This window comes from Pollachius pollachius (genome assembly GCF_949987615.1).
Source record: "Pollachius pollachius genome assembly, chromosome: 9".
Taxonomy (NCBI): domain Eukaryota; kingdom Metazoa; phylum Chordata; class Actinopteri; order Gadiformes; family Gadidae; genus Pollachius; species Pollachius pollachius.
In genome coordinates, this window is record NC_136942.1 from 2,222,136 (window position 1) to 2,242,135 (window position 20,000).

General features: G+C 43.9%; 3 protein-coding genes across 4 annotated transcripts in view; 2 read left to right on the forward strand and 1 right to left on the reverse strand.

Annotated features, from left to right (window-relative positions):
- The window catches only part of LOC307080983 (receptor-interacting serine/threonine-protein kinase 3-like), a 5,366-nt gene extending 380 nt beyond the window's left edge, over positions 1–4,986 (forward strand). Inside the window, exons 2-11 of one of the 2 annotated variants that reach the window (XM_079743978.1) lie at positions 1,051–1,202; positions 1,400–1,718; positions 1,806–1,954; positions 2,059–2,108; positions 2,343–2,498; positions 3,171–3,253; positions 3,363–3,432; positions 3,518–3,576; positions 3,779–3,830; positions 3,949–4,986. In XM_079743978.1, coding sequence (XP_079600104.1) covers positions 1,063–1,202; positions 1,400–1,718; positions 1,806–1,954; positions 2,059–2,108; positions 2,343–2,498; positions 3,171–3,253; positions 3,363–3,432; positions 3,518–3,576; positions 3,779–3,830; positions 3,949–4,211 — 1,341 coding nt within the window. In that variant the 5' untranslated portion in view covers positions 1,051–1,062 and the 3' untranslated portion in view covers positions 4,212–4,986. Of the gene's footprint in view, positions 1–1,050; positions 1,203–1,399; positions 1,719–1,805; positions 1,955–2,058; positions 2,109–2,342; positions 2,499–3,170; positions 3,258–3,362; positions 3,433–3,517; positions 3,577–3,778; positions 3,831–3,948 lie in introns of those variants that run through there. The other variant, XM_079743979.1, reaches the window with a different exon arrangement.
- A 507-nt stretch (positions 4,987–5,493) lies between these two features.
- Positions 5,494–11,752, forward strand: arsa (arylsulfatase A). Its single transcript, XM_079742609.1, has 8 exons — positions 5,494–5,937; positions 6,918–7,158; positions 7,609–7,827; positions 8,082–8,251; positions 8,885–9,009; positions 9,414–9,541; positions 9,818–9,920; positions 10,748–11,752. The coding sequence occupies exons 1-8, from the start codon at positions 5,624–5,626 to the stop codon at positions 11,041–11,043; spliced, it is 1,596 nt and encodes a 531-aa protein (XP_079598735.1). The 5' UTR covers positions 5,494–5,623; the 3' UTR covers positions 11,044–11,752.
- A 1,984-nt stretch (positions 11,753–13,736) lies between these two features.
- The window catches only part of mapk8ip2 (mitogen-activated protein kinase 8 interacting protein 2), a gene marked incomplete at both ends in the record, with an annotated part of 27,360 nt that continues 21,096 nt past the window's right edge, over positions 13,737–20,000 (reverse strand). The window contains 9 exons of the mRNA XM_079743131.1: positions 13,737–13,809; positions 15,011–15,109; positions 15,215–15,285; positions 15,902–16,024; positions 16,630–16,739; positions 16,925–17,097; positions 17,414–17,489; positions 18,044–18,252; positions 18,403–20,000. The exon at positions 18,403–20,000 is cut by the window's right edge and continues 602 nt beyond it. Of these exons, the coding sequence (XP_079599257.1) occupies positions 13,737–13,809; positions 15,011–15,109; positions 15,215–15,285; positions 15,902–16,024; positions 16,630–16,739; positions 16,925–17,097; positions 17,414–17,489; positions 18,044–18,252; positions 18,403–20,000 (2,532 nt within the window). The remainder of the gene's footprint in view (positions 13,810–15,010; positions 15,110–15,214; positions 15,286–15,901; positions 16,025–16,629; positions 16,740–16,924; positions 17,098–17,413; positions 17,490–18,043; positions 18,253–18,402) is intronic.

The following is a 20,000-nucleotide window of genomic DNA, read 5'->3' on the forward strand; positions in this document are numbered from 1 at the left end:
TAACTAATCTATCATCATTTAATAAAAAGCCTATACATTTTTACCACATGCTTTGAAGACAAAATACAAGTTTGCGTTGTAAGGAGCAACGACACATCATCGCAACGGGAATGTGTCACAATCAGAACAGGTTAACTCACGTGAATCACGTAAAGCTCCATGACTTCATCATAAAGTTGACCAATTGACCTGTCGCTAAGCTCCGCCCTTAGAAAGCAAATGAGCCAATGACATCCCAGCCTTAACTATAGTCGGACATCGGCTCGGACAACTCCACTGAAAACAACAGGGAGGAGGCGTAATATACCAATTAAGTGGTGGAAACGAAGGAATATCCTCCCATAACATCATAACAACACAGTACAACTTCATTCACACACACACACACACACACACACACACACACACACACAGACACACACACAGACACAGACACACACACACACACACACACACACACACACACACACACACACACACACACACACACACACACACACACACAATGGCCTAGCCCGGCACCATCCCTCGACATAAATACAGGAAGTAACATGGACTAGCACATAACGGGGGAACGCCGGTCAGTGAATGAATGACAGTACGTACAGACTATTGACAATTATTATGGGTGATTGGTATGGCTTGATTTCTATTCTGATATAAATGCTAGTAATGTACAGATAAGAGGTCATTTAACGACGCAACTACTGAAACTGTAAATGTGCAACAATGAACAGTGAGCAGAGCGATTCAACTACTATACTGGTCGTGACTATACGGGCTTGATGAATGTACTTGACAGGGAATACAGGAAACAATATACAGCATGGGCAAATGTCCATGCGATGTTTCGATAGTCTTTCGGCTTGGTTTCAGTGTGGTTTCACATTCAAAATAACAAACCAAAAAAGACGAGTGTGAGACAGCCACAACTCATAGTGGTCCAAGCTCACATCGACATTGTGCCTGACGTCTCACGTCTCTCTGATGCTGTGTCGTCCCCCCCCCCCGTGTGAGCCATGTTAAAGGCTTTTCTGTATGTTTGTGCAGTCGTAATATCAGATGTCGTCTGTGAGGCTTGGTGACGATGTCCTGCAGGACTGGAGGCAGATTGGACGCGGAGGCTTTGGGGCGGTGTACTGTGCCAGGCAAAAGGACTGGCGTATTCATGTGGCTATCAAGATGCTGTACACAAATGATAGGTAGTACGCATGTATTTTGCATTTTTTTATGCAAAATACCACCGTGCATGGAAATATGCTCTGCCGAGTGGTAAAGCGTGTACAACGTAGGCCTGATACATCTTTGACTAACTAATTAGCGAGTTTGTCATGGATTTATTGTGATTTGGTTTTTGTTTTATTTTAAATGATGCTTCTTCTCCTCTTTCCACATCCAGTGACCAGCTGTGGAAGGAGGCCCAGGCCATGACCAGGGCCTGCAGCCCATTTGTGGTGACAGTCTTTGGAGTTTACCGGGGGATTCCTCCGGGAAGTAGCCCACACGAGTGTGAGGGCATCGTCATTGAATACATGAAGAGGGGTACCTTGGAGTCCCTCCTGGAGAGGCTGGCGGGCCCCCCCCCTTGGCCCCTGGCCTTCCGTCTGGCCAAGCAGCTGGCCCTAGGTATGAACTTCCTGCACACGCTGGTTCCCCCCCTCCTGCACAGGGACTTGAAGCCCAGCAACGTGCTGCTGGACGATAACCTCAACGCCAAGGTGAGGCGAATGCACAGAGGTGGCCCGCCCGGGACGCTCGTCAGTGGAGTTTGTCCGTTTTTCATGCCTTTTGTTTTCCGGGTCCAGCTTGCAGACTTTGGTCTGTCCAGGGTGTCAAACAGCCATTTGAACAGCAGTGGAACGACCACAGAAGGCCAAGCAGGCACACTGGTCTTCACACCCCCTGAGGCTTTTCCTCTGTCCTACAAGCCTGTCCGCTCCTACGACATCTACAGGTTAATTCGTGATGCTTTCCACGTTTCCACGTAGCTAGAAATGAACCCTTTTCATAATGGTTGACCTTTGTGAGCTTTGTGAGAACTTTTCATTTCTCTTTCAGCTATGGGATAGTGATGTGGTCCATTCTCACTGGTAAAAAACCCTATTCAGGTGATATGATTTTTTACAATTCATATATTTTTATATTTGTCAATTTTTCACTCATATTTCAGACAAGACTTAAGTATTTTTCATAGCCAGCTGAAAGGTGTAAAGTGAATCCAATGGATCTAGATATGCATTGTTATGTCTACATATCATTCACAAGTCATTCATTGCATCTGTCATTCGCTTATAATATATGTGATATGATTTATTTATTTTTGAAACACTGTCTTCATATAGGTGCTATGACCAGTCTGGTTCATCTACGAGTACCTCTCGGAGATAGACCTCCCTCTGATGAAGTGGATCATTCTCAAGCAGAAGGGTTGAGCGATCTGGTTACGCTCATGAAGAGATGTTGGGATCAAGATCCGGATAAAAGACCTTCCTTTGGAGGTGACTACTGGTAGCAGTTACGTGATACTTTGATCTCAAAGGTTTAAAGATTGTTGATGGTGAAACAGCAGCGATTATTAACGTATAATATCTAATGTTTCCATGTTTAAAAAACTATAATTTTATATTTTGTTGAGTTGTATACGTACCTTAAACCAAAGGGTAGATTTCATTTTGTCGTCCGTTATTGCCCCTTTCCCCCTTACTTCCAGTGAAACACAGAAAAACAGTAATGCAGTAGAGATCTGCTTTATTGATATAATATTTCAATCATGATATTTTGAGCCTATTTCCTAAGAATGAATTGACATAACATGTATATAACTTTAATGCATTATCTTGTTTGTTAGCATGATGAGTCAGGTTACAGATTTCAGTGTTTCCCCCTGCACTGTATGATTCAGGCCGCCGCCTTAACAACAAAAGGGCCCCGCTTTGACTATCAATGTATAAAAAAAAAAACAATAGTCGTGCCATAAAGCTTTTTGAATGCCCCCCCCACCCCCCACCTTGACCTAGACATTTCCTGGGGGAAACACTGGATTTTCACCAGCAATAGTGGAGAGGGTTGAGACAGCAACTATTGTTTTGATTGAGAGCCCTAGAGGCAGAAATCTTTCAGTAAACCTTTAAAAAGTTCCAGTCATCATAATCTATTTGCTCATGTTTCAGATTGCAGTGATGTGACCTCTGAGGTCTTTCCCAGGCATGAGAGGGCGATTTGCCAGGCTGTGGATCAGGTTCTGTCAAAGCTGGTGTGTAGGTTTGGGAAAGTTGGTAAAACAAGCATCAAACAAGTTTTATTTTCTTTGTCATTCATCGTAACTTGTATTTGTCTAAATAACAATGTTCCGCTATTTAAAGGACTCAGAAAGCCAACAAAATCCCCAGAACGCATGTGTGCCGCAAAGATTCAATGAAGTATCATCACAAGGTTAGTCTTAAATGCGTAACCAAGCTACTGTATTTGAACCAAAACAAATACACTGCAAATAACAAAGACAAACTTTTTTTAATAGTGCCCTCTATGGATATAGCTCACTGCCATTCGACCAGGAAAGAAGATTTACAGAAAAAGGTTCATTATTATATTACTATTGACTTTTGTCCCAACTATATTGTTCCCATCAGATCATCAGATCAGAGCAGTGGAGGGTACTGAAGCTATGACAAATTAAAATCAGCCACTGATTCAGTTGGATCAATAATTCTTTGAGATTCTTTACATAAGCACGAATATTCTGGTAGCATTCATCTATCTATCGATCTACTTCAAACAGGGTCCTGTTGATGGAGTCAAATTAACAAAACCTTTAAGCATTGAAGATAAAGGTCAGTGTTTTACATTTTCATCATATTTATACCATCATACCAACAAATATGCATCAAGACGAATTATATTCATAATTTTTTACCGAATAAAATGCTTTTTTTTAATATCCGATAACAGCGAAGTTTGTGGATAATCACAGAGCAAATATCATTCAAGAAGTATCTATGGTGATGGCCATAACAGATCATCTTGGGAAAATGGTTCACCCTGAGACATACTCCAAAATTCAAGCTAAGGACACAAACCAAGATAAGCTCCGGGTGCTATATTCAATCCTTCACTCAGGAGGGTTGAGGGTAAAAGCAGCCTTCTACGATGGACTTGAAACCCATGAGCCCAATCTGCTAGCAATGATCCACAGGAAAAGCTCCCTTAAATGATCACCATGGTGTTTATAGTCTGTCATATGACTCGGCACAGAAACAGCCACTTGCCGGGGAGACATCTCAAGACCGCACCCACTTGTTTCAAACTTATCCTAACGCTAGCCTCGTGGGGCTTTATACGACTCTACAGGTTCAAAAAAGACGTCATTGTGCTGGAGCTTGACTCTTCGCAGTACCGACCAGTGGTGGATGCATGTATGAGCCTCCTAAAGCGTTAATAGATGGCCGGTTTCAGAAGCAGAAAGCCCATGAGAAAGTGATGAAAAATATCCAAGGATCATTTACCAATGTACAAGGGTTAAATTAAGTGACCCTCGACGACAGAAGACACTTACTTTACTTGAGTTAGTATATTTGTGTCAACTTTCTATTCCTAGGATTGTTTTCCGTTAATTCCAAATACATGTACAGTGGACTCTTCATACTTTTTAGCTGTGCTAACAGGGCATTGTTTACTCTACTAATGTTAACGTTAGCAGTAGTTGCTTAGGTAGATGCAATTCAGAGGATCCCTTAGTTCCCATTTACCGTTCATGAGTTGACTAGCATTTCAATTTGCTGTAAATATCAATCTTAATTGCAAGATTTTACCCGAAATAATAATTATTTATTTATTTTACTATTATTATTACTACGCTATTAGAAAAACTTGCAATGCAAAAATGTATATTGTGTGTGTATTTTTCAAGTTTTTTATGAAAAGGCAGTGTGATCAGCCCAATACTACCTGCCATTGCCATTATTATTAATGTTGTGTATTCTAACATAAATTGTGAGAACATAATTTAGAGTTTGAATTCTTCATTCTCAGAATCCTGATTTTAAACTCAGAGCTCAAAAAAGTTAACATGTGGCCCGAATCCTTGGACCCCCTTGAACACGCAAAAAACGTGCTTACCGTACATCTGACTTCTTCGATCAGCGTGTGGTTCCCGTTCGGTATGTTGCAGAGTGCCTCCCACTGAACCTTCTTTAGCCTTTGAGACTTAGCCTGTGAGACTAAAGTCAGTATTCAGACTTTAATCTCAGAAATTTGCCTTATTGTCAATATTCTGACTTATTCTCCCAATTGTGACACACTTTTTCTAAATGCTGACTTTAATCTCAGTATTCTAACTTTAATATCAGCATTCAGATATTATTCTCAGAATTCTTCATTTATTCTCAGTATTCTGTCTTTAAACTCAGAACGAAGAAAGACAGAAATTACCATTTGTCCCTAATCCTCTTCCGTAGGAGTGGGCGTATTTCAAGTAATTCTTAAGCATTGCGGAAGTAAAATATGAAGCCTTGTTTGAATTTTTAAAATAAACCAAACAGAATCGAGTTAATTTTTTTTCTTTTAATGGACTCTGGCTAACGTTCCAGCATGTAAGCAAGGTTGCAGTAATGCAGCTTAATGCCAGATGTCAACCGTGATTAAACAAAAGAATAAGCAGAAGATGTCTTCTCTGCGACGTTTTCTGAAAACAACACGAATGGGGCAGCCCTCTGTAATTAACGGCATAATGGATTGGTTTGTTCTATCAGTTATCCTTTCTGCAAGCTGCTCGGCTTTGCAGCCGAACTTTATAGTTATTTTCGCGGACGACTTAGGTTTCGGTGACCTAGGCTGCTATGGGCATCCTTCTTCACTTACTCCAAATATTGATCGCTTAGCAGCTAACGGACTCCGTTTCACAGACTTCTACACTACATGTCCTGTTTGCAGTCCATCCAGGTATAGTCTAGCTAATCCAGGTATAGACGTATTTAAGTGTGTGTGTGTGTCTGTGTGCAGTGGTCGAGTTGTAAAAACAAGCCAGGGGGGATGGTGGATTTTAACTTTTAGGGACAGATCATTTGCGCTGATGACAGCGCATAAGGTGGGAGACCAACGTGTGACGATAATAATAATAATAATAATTAATAATATAATTATTATTATATATTTTATCCCCCAAAACGCAGCTGATCGGACGCACCACACGATTCGGAGGCATGCATCACATTTAAGGATTTTAAAAACTGATTATTTTTCTATTTTTCCTAAAATGCATTCAGCAGAAAAGGGAAACTAGCGTTGCTCACGGGTTGGAATGAAAGGGATAAAAGGGGACAGAGTTGCCTGCGGACGCGATGTCTGAGATGCATAGACAGCTTCGCGCTGCCAGTGTCTGTTTCGTACGGTGTGGAATGAGAGCTCGTGAAGGCGCGCCTGCGTGCTTGCGCAATAGCATACTGCCCGAGAATGCAGTATCGCTGTCAAATCTGTCCCTGGGAAAAGTAACGTTGCACCGAATTGAAAAAGGAAACCGCTATAATGAAATAGCGGTAATAGTTCCACATTAATTGATAAAATAACAGGGGATGGGAAGGGGGGATGGCTGTTTCAGAAGGGGGATGATTTTGATCATTTTAATTCCAAAGGGGGATGCCATCCCCCCTCATCCCCCCTCAACTCGAGTGCTGTGTGTGTGTGTGTGTGTGTGTACGCCTACTTACGCTTTCTCTTCCATTGTTGCTCACAGACTTTGTTTTCAATCCTATATTAAAACCTCCACAGGACATTTTTACATTAATGCACCATTATCCACCACCATTCTCTTCAGCTCTAGACACACTCCAGTAAACAAAATATGCATTCTGACAGTCTGTATTTTGCTGCATTTAAAATAGACCTCAACTAACATCCTATAACCCTAATTTCCTCATGCCAAGAGCATCGTTACTGACAGGCCGGTACCAGACCCGCTCAGGAATATACCCGGGAGTGCTTTATCCCGGGTCCAGAGGCGGCCTGCCCCTGAACGAGACCACCATTGCAGAGTTGCTGAAGCCACTGGGCTATGCAACTGCTGCTGTGGGGAAATGGCATTTGGGAGTGGGCCCTGACGGAATGTACCTCCCCACCCACCAGGGGTTTGACCAGTACCTTGGCATCCCCTACTCTCATGACATGGTCAGTAATCCTGTTATGTGATCTTGCGCCTAGGTATGTGTAATGTTTCCAGCACCATTCAATGGTTTTGCAGAGTTTGACAGCTCAAGCACACATTAACAGCACCCTACTGGCAATCCAGCTAGCCCGCTGTGTAGCAAGTTTGATACCCGGATTTAGATAGTTAGATAGTTATTTCTGGTTTGTCGAGCCTGAGTGCAATCACTGTGAGGCGATGGCATCATTGAATCAACAGATCAGTACCACAACAACTCTAGTCTATTATCAATAGCGTACTTTTTGTGTGTGTAATATTATGTGTACAGTCTCTCTCTCTCTCTCTCTCTCTCTCGATCGATGGATGGATGGATGGCTGGATGGATGGATGGGTGGGTATAGATATATGATTTTTCTTATGAATTGATTATATTTATTAAGTTGCTAACAAGGTTGTTTTCCATGTCCCTTCAGGGGCCATGTTGGAACCTGACGTGCTTCCCACCAGATGTGAAATGCTTTGGATTATGTGACGTTGGCACCGTAGCCGTTCCACTGATGCTGCAGGATGTGATCAAGAAACAGCCTGTCAACTTCCTGACTCTGGAGAACTCGTACAGTCAGTTTATGTCAACCTTCATTTTCAATTCAGTGTCGATGAGCAAACCCTTCTTCCTCTACTATCCATCCCATGTAAGTTTTTACGAGATACATGTTTTTGAGTTTGTTTATATACACTGACTGACAATATTAAAAAATGGAGAACTCGGTCTAGTCTTTCTGGACACCATTATTCTGTACTTTGGAGAGTCGCATGCTTTGGAGGCAAGAAGTCTAGCTTACCCTTGCTGGTATCTCCAAATTGCCTCCCCTAGATTGAAATGTTAATCGGAATGTGATTAATGTATTAAATTCTTCTCTAAATATTAATATTTTCACCCAACTAGCATACACACTACCCCCAGTATGCGGGGCCGAAGGTGGCCGGGGCCTCTCTCAGGGGTCCGTTCGGAGACGCTCTGTTGGAGTTTGACAGCACGATAGGCCACATCCTGGACATCCTAGAGCAGACGCAGACCATCAACAATACCTTTATATTCTTTACGGCTGACAATGGGTAGGTCAGGTTCATTTTATGAACGGTATCCGTCTGAATGGGCTTCACAGGGACTTTTCCATCTTCCCAGTTCATCACTTAAATACTTTAAAACAACAAGAATAGAACATATTTGTCTGCCTTTAATCAAACCTTAAATGATCAATCTCCCATTAACTTGTGGCCTGAGGACCTCGGCAAGCATGAACTCAGGCTGAGTTGGTGCTTTCAGCAAGCTACCCTCTGGGCTGATAAATCATTGCATTTTGGGAAATATCTGAAGAAATATCTACTAGGCCAGCACGATTCGGGGGAAAAATATGAATCACGATTATTTAGCTTAGAATTGATATCATGATTCTCTGCCACGTTTTTTTTTCTCACAAAATGTAATTTTTATTGCACACATGAACCATAACCAAAAAAAAAAATGGCAGTACCAAACATAGTTTTTTGGCACCTCTAGCATGTTGCGTTTGATATGGCTGATTCATATAACTGATTAAAGTGCAGTATCAAAAACGGATTTATTTAATTTGTACATCTAGCAGCACATTGTCTTTAATTGCTGGTCTTTTATAACTACTGAACCAACTCCACACACCTGTAAATGAAATCATTGGGCCTAACCGAGCACCCCTGCCTGTCCCCCAGGCCGGAGCTGATGCGGATGTCCCGCGGAGGCAACGCGGGTCCGCTGAAGTGTGGGAAGGGCACCACCTATGAGGGGGGGATGAGGGAGCCCGCCATCGCTTTCTGGCCGGGCGTCATAGCACCAGGTCTGGACAGGATGGAGCTACTGCCTCACTTTGACATTAGCATCAGGACTGAATAGATCCACTTAGCCCACACTTAGACCGGTTTCTGGGTGAAATCAAGGGATCAGTGCCAGCTTAGAAACCAAACTAAAACCATAACATGTAATCTTGGCCTTGTCCAGATATGTTTGAGAGATTATAGTTAGGAGTGTCGATAACCAGATTATTGTAAACAAAGAGAAAGCTACTGGCTTGGGCAGCTTTCTTTAGTTGCATAATATATCAGTTTTATTTTTATTCGATTGATCATGTTATTGAAATCACAGTGTCGATCAGTATTGACCGGTATCAACAGCTGTACAGTGGGGGCACCTTAACCACATCGTCGACATCGTCAGAGTTCTCTAACTGTGTGTTGGCCCCAGGTGTGACCCATGAACTGGCCAGCACCCTGGACCTGCTGCCCACCATCGCGAGGCTCTCGGGGGCCAGTCTCCCCAAGGTGCAACTGGATGGGGTGGATATGACTGACCTGATGCTGAGACGCGGGAAGGTAAGTGGCGGAGAGAGGGGTTGGCTTAGCTCAGGAGCTAGAGCGGTTGTCTTGTAACCGAAAGGTTGCCAGTTCGATCCCCAGCTCCTCCTAGCTCAGTGTTGATGTGTCCCTGAGCGAGACGCTTAACCCAAACTGCTCCTGACGAGCTGGCTGTCCTGTCGCCCTGCGTGGTTGACTCTGCCGTCGCTGTGTCAATGTGTATTAACCGAAGTCGCTTTGGATAAAAGCATCTGCTAAATGCCCTAATTGTAATTGTGTCTCATCTTTTTCTAGAGTAAGAGGGGCACGATGATGTTCTACCCCACAGATCCCAGTGAGAAAACCAGTATATTCGCTCTCCGGCTTGGCAAATACAAGGCCCATTTCTACACACGGGGTATGTATGTTTCATGTGGTTAAGGGAGGGAACAAGCAAGCAGAATGGTCGACTTTCAAGGGTTTTTTTCCCCCAGGGGAAAGGTTCTGGACTTCAACCCCAATAAAAGAGTGGTTGACTTACCTAAAGATATCCAGCAGTGACACAGCCCCGTCACTGGATAATTCGTACCACTGCAGTCAGCCATGCAAAACATTAGAATTAGAATTTGTTTTAATTTAAAAAAGGGTACATCATAGGGGCTGCACCCCCCTCAATTGTAAAAATTGTCATAATTGTCATATGTTTCATGTGGTTAAGGGAGGGAACACGCAAGCAGAGTTGTCGACTTTCAAGGGTTTTTTTCCCCCAGGGGAAAGGTTCTGGACTTCAACCCCAATAAAAGAGTTGTTGACCTACCTAAAGATATCCAGCAGTGACACAGCCCCGTCACTGAATAATTTGTACCACTGCAGTCAGCCATGCAAAACATTAGAATTAGAATTTGTTTTAATTAAAAAAGGGTACATCATGGGGGCTGCACCCCCCTCAATTGTAAAAATTGTCGTAATTGTTGTTGGAGAAATATTGTGGGGAAAATTAAATTGTTCTGCTATTGGAGAATGAAAAACGCACGTTGATACTGTAGGTGGCATTAGCTCATGAATGGCTTTAGGAAAAAGACGACAAAACAAGTTACTAAATAATGGAAAGTAGCCCGCATATTTTGATATTTTGAACAGAAACAACAGTTTTATGAAACCAAGACAATGGGATTCAAATTGTAGAGTTAAAACTGTACCTGGGCTAAAAACAATTGCAAAAAAATGGTGTTGTTCCTGCTCCAGGTGCCACGCACAGTTCGACAGGCCCAGACCCGGACTGTCAGTTTGCCTCTGCGCTTAAGGCTCACGACCCCCCACTGGTCTTTGACCTGGAGTCGGACCCCTCGGAGAGCTACCCCCTGTCCCTGGATACGGAGCCCGCTCTACGCGGCCTGCTGGACAAGATCCTTGAGGCCAAAGCCAACTTTGAAGCCTCCATGGTGTTTGGTGAGAGCCAGGTGGGAAGAGGCTCAGACCCTGCACTAGCGCCCTGCTGTGCCCCTCTGTGTCAACCTAAACCAAGCTGCTGCCAATGTTGATGCTTCGGCAAGATAGACCGCAAGATTGACTTGGACTCTGGATTCCCTTGCTTTCGCCTACAGCAGGGGTCCCAAACTACTGAATTGTCACCAAGTCCCAGGTAGAAGGGCTTTTTAACTCTGTTTGAATGTGCAACCTTATAGTAACCTGTTTTGTGATGTGCCGCGAATATGTTTTGCTCGTCATTGTTCAAAGAATGCATCAATTTCCCTTCTGTTAAATGGCTTACAGAATGTATTCAGCAATGCATTTTTTGTTTTGCAATGATAAAATAAAGGACAAATAATTTGGACATCAAGCATATATTTTATTCATTAGAACCAAACCCATGACATGGCAATGTGTTTTTTGTCATTTTTTTAACTTTCAATTTTACAAGTCCTTGTTTTTTTTAAAGATACAAGATGGGATATGTTTGCTCTGTCACATACTGATTTTCCGCAGGTATACAGTGAAGAATTTGTGTATATGTAATAAAGCCAAATGTTTGGTATAACTGTTATTGTAATGTGGGTCTTAGAGAAGTTATGCCAGTGTTTCTCAGAGGCTAGCTTACATAGCTATGTCACACAACAGTGCCACTCAGCTGCACTGTGAAACATAAAAAGAAACTCGAAACAAAGAGGTTCAGATCAGAGAAGAGGCGTGTGTTCCGAGCTTGACAGCGCTAGCTATAATTGGCAGAATGCAATCATGGTTATCCTAAAGCAGCTCTCTTAACAGCACATTGTTCAGTATTTATGTGGTCATGTTATACAATAGAGATTTGGAATTACCAGGTACTGAAAACACAGCCCTTGTGACGGACACTGTATTAATAAATGCTGCATGGACACATGACACTGAACTCAAATGATTGCAGATCACATACGTTTTCATATTTTTCTTTCTCTTGCACTTCCTTTTTTTGTTGGTTTTCCAATTTTTCTAAATTATTTTCTAAGTAATGTACATATTTATTTCAATAACATAGTTAACATAAATGACACAGCACTATCTTTTCGATTCACTATCCATATGTACATAATCTAACTGACACATGTAAATAACACATAACGCCAACTCCTTCTTGCCGGTCCAACTGTCTCAGCTATTCTTTCTTAAAATGGTTACAGAGGGCAACAATGGCTTGGAATTTGAGTCCAACAGAACATGTTTATCTATTGACTATAACTTTAATGTACCCATGACATTCCTGTTAGCAGGCACAATGCATTGCACCTAGTTCAATACGAATTAGCCACCCCAAATCATCGATTTGTGTGTATTGCATACAAGAATGAATGAGGGGTAGACAACGATTATGTTGAAAGGAACAAACTCACTTACATCCAATAAATAATCACCTTTTGGGGGTATGGCATCACATTATAAGTCTTAAAACCATCACACTTGGACTACTACACACATGGCTATCCACTAGTGGAGCTGGTAGGCCTACAGTCTTGCTGAACAAGTTAATCGCATGTGCTCTGTAGGAGAGTCCGTCACGGTCGGTGGTAATATGGCTTCCATATGTATTTGTTTTACCTGAACGTCACAATGAATTGCGCAACACATGGTCTCTCGCCTATGGATAACTGAGCCTATCAAAACATTGCAATTCTCAGCAAAGTTTCCCATGATGAAAAAAGTCAACTTTGCAGGCCAAATTAAGCACAGTTTGAGCGGGTGCATGATTCATGGGTTTGAAAGCAATTGATCAAACAGCAGAACAGGACGAAACACAGGATTAGTCGTCGAAGGATTGAGGATTTGATCCTTTGCTTCCAGTTTGAAGGCAACGGCCTGACTGCGTTTCCAGTATGAATCACTTACAGGTGAAAGGATAAAGACAGTTGTGATTTCATTTATCATAACGTGTTAGGGTCTGGCTGCTTTTCTTAACAATGCTAATGTTTAGCGTAACAGCCTCTGTTCATACATAGGATGACAACCGCAGTGGCCGCTAAATACTTCTTGTTTGTTATATCATGACGTCTCAAATCCCTCGGCTACGCTTTACGCCATTTATAATAATATCTCTCCCTCCACCCTTCCCTTCCCCTCCCTCTTCCTATTTGGTACGAGTGATACCTGCATAACCAATGGTTCTACCTTCTATACATATATTTACAACATACACGAGATGTCATATGCACACAAAACCTCAGACAAAAGACAGCTCACTGTATTTCTCTCTACATTGCTCCAATGTCACCATGAGTAGAAATCAAACTAGCAGTTCTTCAGTATTGAACAATTACATATTTACAGTTCACCAACTGCCAACAAATCAACCCTACACCATTTTGTGGAGAAGATTTCTGTTTGTCTGTCTTTTGTGTTTTGTAAGTGTAGGATTGGCCGTGTCTGTGCATTAAACCTACTTAACATGCACAGAGAGATGAAACAGCCTTAGTAGGTTACAATACTCGTATGTTGTTTCCAAATGGAAGGTAAATCTACAAATTAAAAAGGTGCTCAGATTCTTCGTTTCATATAATAGAAAAGGATGACAGAAACAAGCAATCCATCCGTAAAGATGATGGAAAATAAACAGATGGGTATATGTGCGTAATCAGTCCGGTGGTCTTGCATACTGTAGAAATCAAATGAACCTTCCCAGGTTTGCGGAGGAGGGCGGGGGGTATTTTACAGTGAGGAATATATCCTGTGAAGCGCGGTAAGGGGGCCGCTGTGGTGCACCACCCTACTCCAGGTAGATGTCCTCTGTGGGGCAGGCGTACTCCAGGTGCTCTTGGTAGTACTCCTGGAAGGCTTTCCTGTAGACACGAGAGAGCAAGCATGACGCTACGATGCCTCTCAACTCCTCTCATCAGCCTGGGCTTCGGCTGAGGGAGGAACGGCTCCAAAAGAGTCGATTCATTGTTATTAACATTGTCATGTTAATTCTGAGAATGGATCCTAAAAAGAAAGCGGAATTGGGGTGGACTCGGAGCGTCAGACTCGTATAAAGTGAGTTTCTAAATGGTTTACAAGTGTATTAATGCCTATCATTACCAATGTGTTTATTTGTCGTATCCAAGATGATGGAGAAATAAAAATCAATAAAGTTATTTAAATATTTGTTAATTATCTGTTGGACATAATGTAGGAAATTGTTATTTCCTTAGATCCTCTCTTTGAAAAACAGCCCACAGGACAGAGATGGGTGTTTTCATCCGTCCTTTCTGCTTCTGTATTGCGTGTCATTCAGCTCCTTTGTCGTGCAGCCAGCAGCCTGTTTAATTATTCAGCCTCTGTCCGCCCAATACAGATCGAGATCTGCAAGCCTCAAGCTGAGCTAGCGATCATTGCTTAACCTCTGGAACACTCCCACGTGTTCTAAATTGTACTCACATACACACGAATATACACACTGCAGTGCAAACGAAAATATCCTGGGCTACAACGATAAGTCAACAAATCATCAGTCGACGAATCGACCTTCGACAGAAAATTAATCAAATCAAATTTTGATAATTGATTAATCGTTAAAGTAATTGATCAAGAACCAAAAACATTTGCTGCTTGCTGCAGTTCAATTCAAATGTTTGGTTCATGGATCATTATAATAAGGAATAGTTTAGTTTGTCAGATAAAGTTAGATAAAGCAAGCACATTTAAGACATCACTTTGGACTCTGGTAACTTGTGATAGAATTGTGGTATTATTTATGACATATTATAGACTAAATGAGGAATCGATTAATAAAAAGAATAATTGTTAGATCGACTATGAAAATCGTTGCAGCCCTACACATATGCATGAACACACAGACACACACCCCCCCCACACACACACACACACACAACGTGTGATACAAGATCAAATGTAATTATTATTGTGATTATTAATATTATTCATGTTATTTGCTGTCACTCAGGTGACAAATACAAAAGGCAGAATCATTTCCAATAGCTAGGGTCCATTTGGTTCACAGCCCATCTTGCATTGTCCTGCATCTCTGTGATGATGACTCACCCAACACACTCTGCTACACGCCGCATCGACTCCTGGGATACGAACACATGGCAGGCGAACCTGTTCAGCATCGGGTGCTTAGTGATGAAGCCAAAGTAACTATGGGAGGAGGAAAACAAGATGATGCAACTGGTGATGCTCCGTAAGGAAAATAAATAAAGGCTGGGCGAAATGGCGGCTAGCTTAGCTCATGTGGCGATTTACCAGTTGTTCTTTGGGTGGCATCCACAGAAGGAGATGTTCTTCATCTGGAAGAAGTGACTACACCTGTCAAACTAGAGGGCAAAAAGAACATGGTGAACATCAAAGAATGGTTGTGTTGAGATAGACTTCAGAGGAGCAGAGACTGGATTGAAGCAATAGTACCTTCCTGAAGCTACAATATGAGAATCAGACCATGATTTTATAATAAACCCATTTGTGTTGATGTTGTATATTGTATGATAGTACTTGCACACTGTCCCTACAAACACCAACACCCAGCTAAAGAATGTGTCCATTCCACGTGTTCCCCAACAAAACACTTAATCTGACAGCGGCAACCCAACTCCGAGACAGAGACTGGCGCTGGCGTGTGATGAGGCTCTGTTAGTGTTTGTTTGGGCAGCGTGCTCGAACCGCGAGGGGGAGACTTAGCAGCCGAGCATGGTCTGTTGTATCGAACCACATACACTTGATGTTTGCAATGATGAAATATTAAAGACATAAAATAAACGTAAAATAAACGTAAAAATCATTTTGTTGTAATTTATTGTTGCTTTGTTCAACAGAAACAGCATTAGCCTCCTCCTATTCCGTCCTCTATTCCCTCGGGTGTCATCGAAGTGAGGCAGACACCTTTCGTTCCAAACAGATCGTGGTGTGACAACAGTACGGGTTCGTCTCCCTCACCTCGTCCAGTGTGTCATACTCATCCTCCAGGCTCATGATCAGCTTGACTCCCTGAAGGCTGATCTCCAGCTCACACAGAGACGGAGGTCGCACATGTACCGTCCTCTTTCTCGAAATGGCAATCTTAACAGAAAGAAAGCACACCTTATAATCTGTGTAGTGGCACAGGTATGTTCCTGGTGTTCTGATTGGTCAGGTTTATCTATGAAGCCTTTTTATAAGGGCAGCAGACAGTTGGTTGCTGGTTCGATTCCCCGGCTCCTCCTATAGCGAAGGGACAAGGCGTCCCTTGTGCAAGACCCCTAATCCTAACAGAATGAATGGATGAATGGGTGGCTGTGAGGCACTGACTGTAAAGTGCTTCACAGGACCCTTTGTAGAGAGTCGTCACCTGGGACAACACAGGCGTCACTCATCACCCTAACTATGGGTCTGCTCTGCATACCAGGGCATAGGTAATGGACCAATCAGTCTAACCCCATGCTCTGTATACCAGGGCATGGGTAATGGACCAATCAGTCTAACCCCATGCTCTGTATACCAGGGCATGGGTAATGGACCAATCAGTCTAGCCCGGGCCCTGGTACATAAAGGGAGCAGCCCCAGAATTATTGTTATGGGCGACACCTGTGTGTCCTAGGGTACCGCCAACAGAAACCCAGTGGGGATCCTGGGTCCAAGGGATGTCTAAGAGGGAAATAGGCCGACATCAACCAGTACCGACATACCTTCTGCATTGCAGCACAGAGAATGCCGTTGCCTTGGTGATGAGGTACTTCAACCGAACCCAGGAACTGGACATTGAAAGTCTCAATCCACGCTGGATTTCTCTTCACACCTTCATCACACACACACACGCATGCACGCACACGCACGCGCGCACGCACACACACGCACACACACACACACACACACACGCACACACACACACACATTAAATCAAATATTAAATATGCATGACAGAAGCCATGAAACAAAAGACATACAGATTACTCGTTGGAGACATTGCTCCTTATAGCTCACCTGATGCCTCCTTCGACTGGCCAATGACCTCATGAGCATAGAAGGCAGGGAATATGCCTCGTTCCCCTGTCCGCATGTTGTATCCTCTATACCAGTAGTCATCCTCCTCCTCCTCGACATACAGGGGGTCATCCACGTCCAGCTCAAGTTCATCCGCATGTCTGGGAATGAACCTGCAGGGGGCGGCATTGAGCAATATTGAGTCTAGCATAATCACTTTGGCAGAAACCGCTCTTACATTTCAGTAATCGTATACTTTCTTCGTTATTACTATGATTCTGATCATTAGTTTCTTGCATGACATGTTATTTTGCAAATCATATAAGATGAGAAGAGCTCTCAATACAAGGACTGTAAATACAATCAATTATACATCTTTGAAGGGGAAAATAGTTGCTCACTCTGCGGATCGGCCTATGTGCAGGTCTCAGTGAGGTACTCACTGAGACCTGGACAGTAGAGTTTTATCGAGGAAACATGGGTGGTTACCTGTACACAGCCCTGTGTGTCTGGTCCCTGTCCTCTCCATTGATTGTGCAGGAGAAAAGTCCAAAGGATTCAGTGCCTGCAATACAAAAGCTCATTTTGAACCATTAAAAAAACAAACACAATTTCTGTTTCAATTAAAAGTATTTTGTCTTTCAAAGGCTCTGAGTCTCTTCCCTCCTTCTGCTACGTCTCTGATCTTAGCTAATCCTTATCCTACACTCATTAAAGGTACATTTGTTAAAAAGAGGAGATGGCAGTGCCTCAGTTATGACCCTTCCATTACTTCATTATGCAAAAACACATTGATTGGTGATGCATATCTCAGAGGGAGGGCATTGATTGAGGATGGATTCACTGGGAGCCAGCGTCTTCGCATAAGTGCAGACTTGGCTTGGTGCCATGTGTGGCTCATGTGCTTATGCACCCTTCTGATAGAGCTGGGCTGTATTCTAATTCAGACCGAGGTTTCTCATTTGGTAATAGTTGGACTAATGATGCCTCCGAGCTAAACCCCTAAAGCCATCACCCATTATGCAAGCTTAGTATTTTAAGGACTTTCACTTTGTTTCAAAATCAGCATCACTCTCCAGTAAGCCGTCACATTCAGCGTGCTATTGGATTGGGACTCACTGGAGGAACGGGACGTGCTGTTGACAAACACATTGAGGAACTTCTTGGAGAAGGGCAAGTCCGCTTCAGGAGAAGAGTCCTCAGAAGAGCTCAGGAGTTCCGCCCGCACTTCTTCATCCCTGAGGCCGTAGCCGGCCTCGCCTGTGCCCAGTGGCTCCTCATCACACAGAGTGGACAGCTCGCTGTCGTCGCTCAGAACAGAGGTGCACCTGTGGTGGAAGGCAGTGTCACAGTATCCCCAAGGTGCAAAGTGGAGAAAGCATTTATTACGTGATTTATTAAAAAATGACTAAAGCTCAAAAGCTCTGCTTCTCCATCATTCATCACAGTACTACCCCCACCCCGAACCTTGTGCATACCTTCTGAGGCTGACCAGCTCCAGTGTGGTGTTCTCATCCACAACAAGTGTGTACTTCATGGAGTCGTAGGCCAGTCCATCATCATCTGTCTGCTGCCGCTGAGCCAGGGTTTTGTCACACAGGTCTTGGTCTGAAAAGGGGCGGTTCTGCACGCTCTCGTCGATGGGAGGGGAACTGTCCAGATACAGGTTGCTCCCCCCGAAGGCGGTCTGCTTCCTCAAATCGGTAAGGAACGGGGAAGAGTCTTCATCAACATCCTCTTCGTCGTTATCTGTGGAGTAACTGAGGCTGAAGCATCGATTGGTTTGGGCCGTCGGGATGTCAAGGGTCAAGCCCTGTTTCACTTCGGTGATGCGCTCCAGGGAGGCAGAACTGCGACCCGAGGCCTTGGGGTCTGTCTCTCGTCCCTCGTCCTTGTCGCTGATCACACTCTCAGTCAGGCTAGGGGAGTCCAGCTCTTTCTGTCCCTCGTGCATCATTAGGTCATTGTTCGGTTCTGGGACGTCTTCCTCCCCCCGTTCCTCTTGCCTCCTGTCGTTTTTGGACCACTTCATGGCGAGGTTCTTGTCAGAGTCTTTTGAGCAATGGTTATAGACGGAGCCTCTTGTTGTTTCCCTGGCATTGCTGGTGCTTGAGTCCACATCTCCACTGTTACCAGTGTGACCGCTTGCGTGTAGACCAGGCTTGGTGTTCTTCCCCCTTTCTTCTGTCTGCGTCACATAGTCTCTCAGACCTTCACTTGCTTTACCTCCTTCCTGTAATCCCCCCCTTCCTGCTTGATTCCTCCTGTCATCATCCTCGTCTATGTCTGAGGATGGAGAGATGGTGTCGGATACGGAAAGTTTCCTCTTGAAGCATTCTTCCGGGCAGCTGATTGGGTAAGAGCCCTCTGAGATCATCTTGTTGACGAGGTTGCTAAGCAACCATGGTGAGTCAGAATTCTCACTCAGCTCGTCTTCACTCTCTGAGTCAGAGTCTCCCTCACTGGTGCCATAGTCGTCAGTGCAAGGCATGAGTCTGGGACCAACAGGCAGGTAGAAAGAGCGCTTGAAGCTCTCAAGGCTATGGTCCGGCTCTATTTCTAGCACCATCTGCCTGGAGAAGCTGTCCTCAGACCGCTGGGCTGTGGGGAGAGTCTCGTCTGGGTCTGCTTGGTGCTCAAACTGCAGGTCCTCCTCCACCAGAGCCTGGCCGTCGTCGTAGGATCCTAGGGGCTCGACAGGTGAGTCCACCGGAGAAGGGGTAGCCAAGGTAGGGGACGGCAGGGGCGATGAAGACGATAGAGGATACCCAACTTTAATCGGATCAGTCTGCCCAAGAAGAAGTGAGGCCTTCATCCCCACAATGCCGCTGTCCTGCTCGAGCTCGGTGTCTGGGTCCAGTTCCTGGTCCGATGTGGGGGAGCTGGCCTCTTCAATGGAGTTCGTAAGGTGTGATGAGCGTCCGCTGCTACTGTCGTCACTGGTAAGGTCCAGTTCCGTCTCTGAGATGGAAGAAATCATATTGGAAACCAAATGGCCCCCGCAGGCAAACGCTGCCTCCAGCTCCCCTTCGACGTCAGAGTCCGAAGCCGGTGAGCTCAGGTCCTGGTCTTGGTC

Excerpts from the sequence above, each read along its gene's own strand:
- arsa (XM_079742609.1), top strand. The coding sequence starts at position 5,624 with ATGTCAACCGTGATTAAACAAAAGAATAAGCAGAAGATGTCTTCTCTG. Across the intron at positions 5,938-6,917 it reads CCTGTTTGCAGTCCATCCAG|AGCATCGTTACTGACAGGCC; the intron begins GTATAGTCTAGC and ends CCTCATGCCAAG. Across the intron at positions 8,252-8,884 it reads TTCTTTACGGCTGACAATGG|GCCGGAGCTGATGCGGATGT; the intron begins GTAGGTCAGGTT and ends CCTGTCCCCCAG.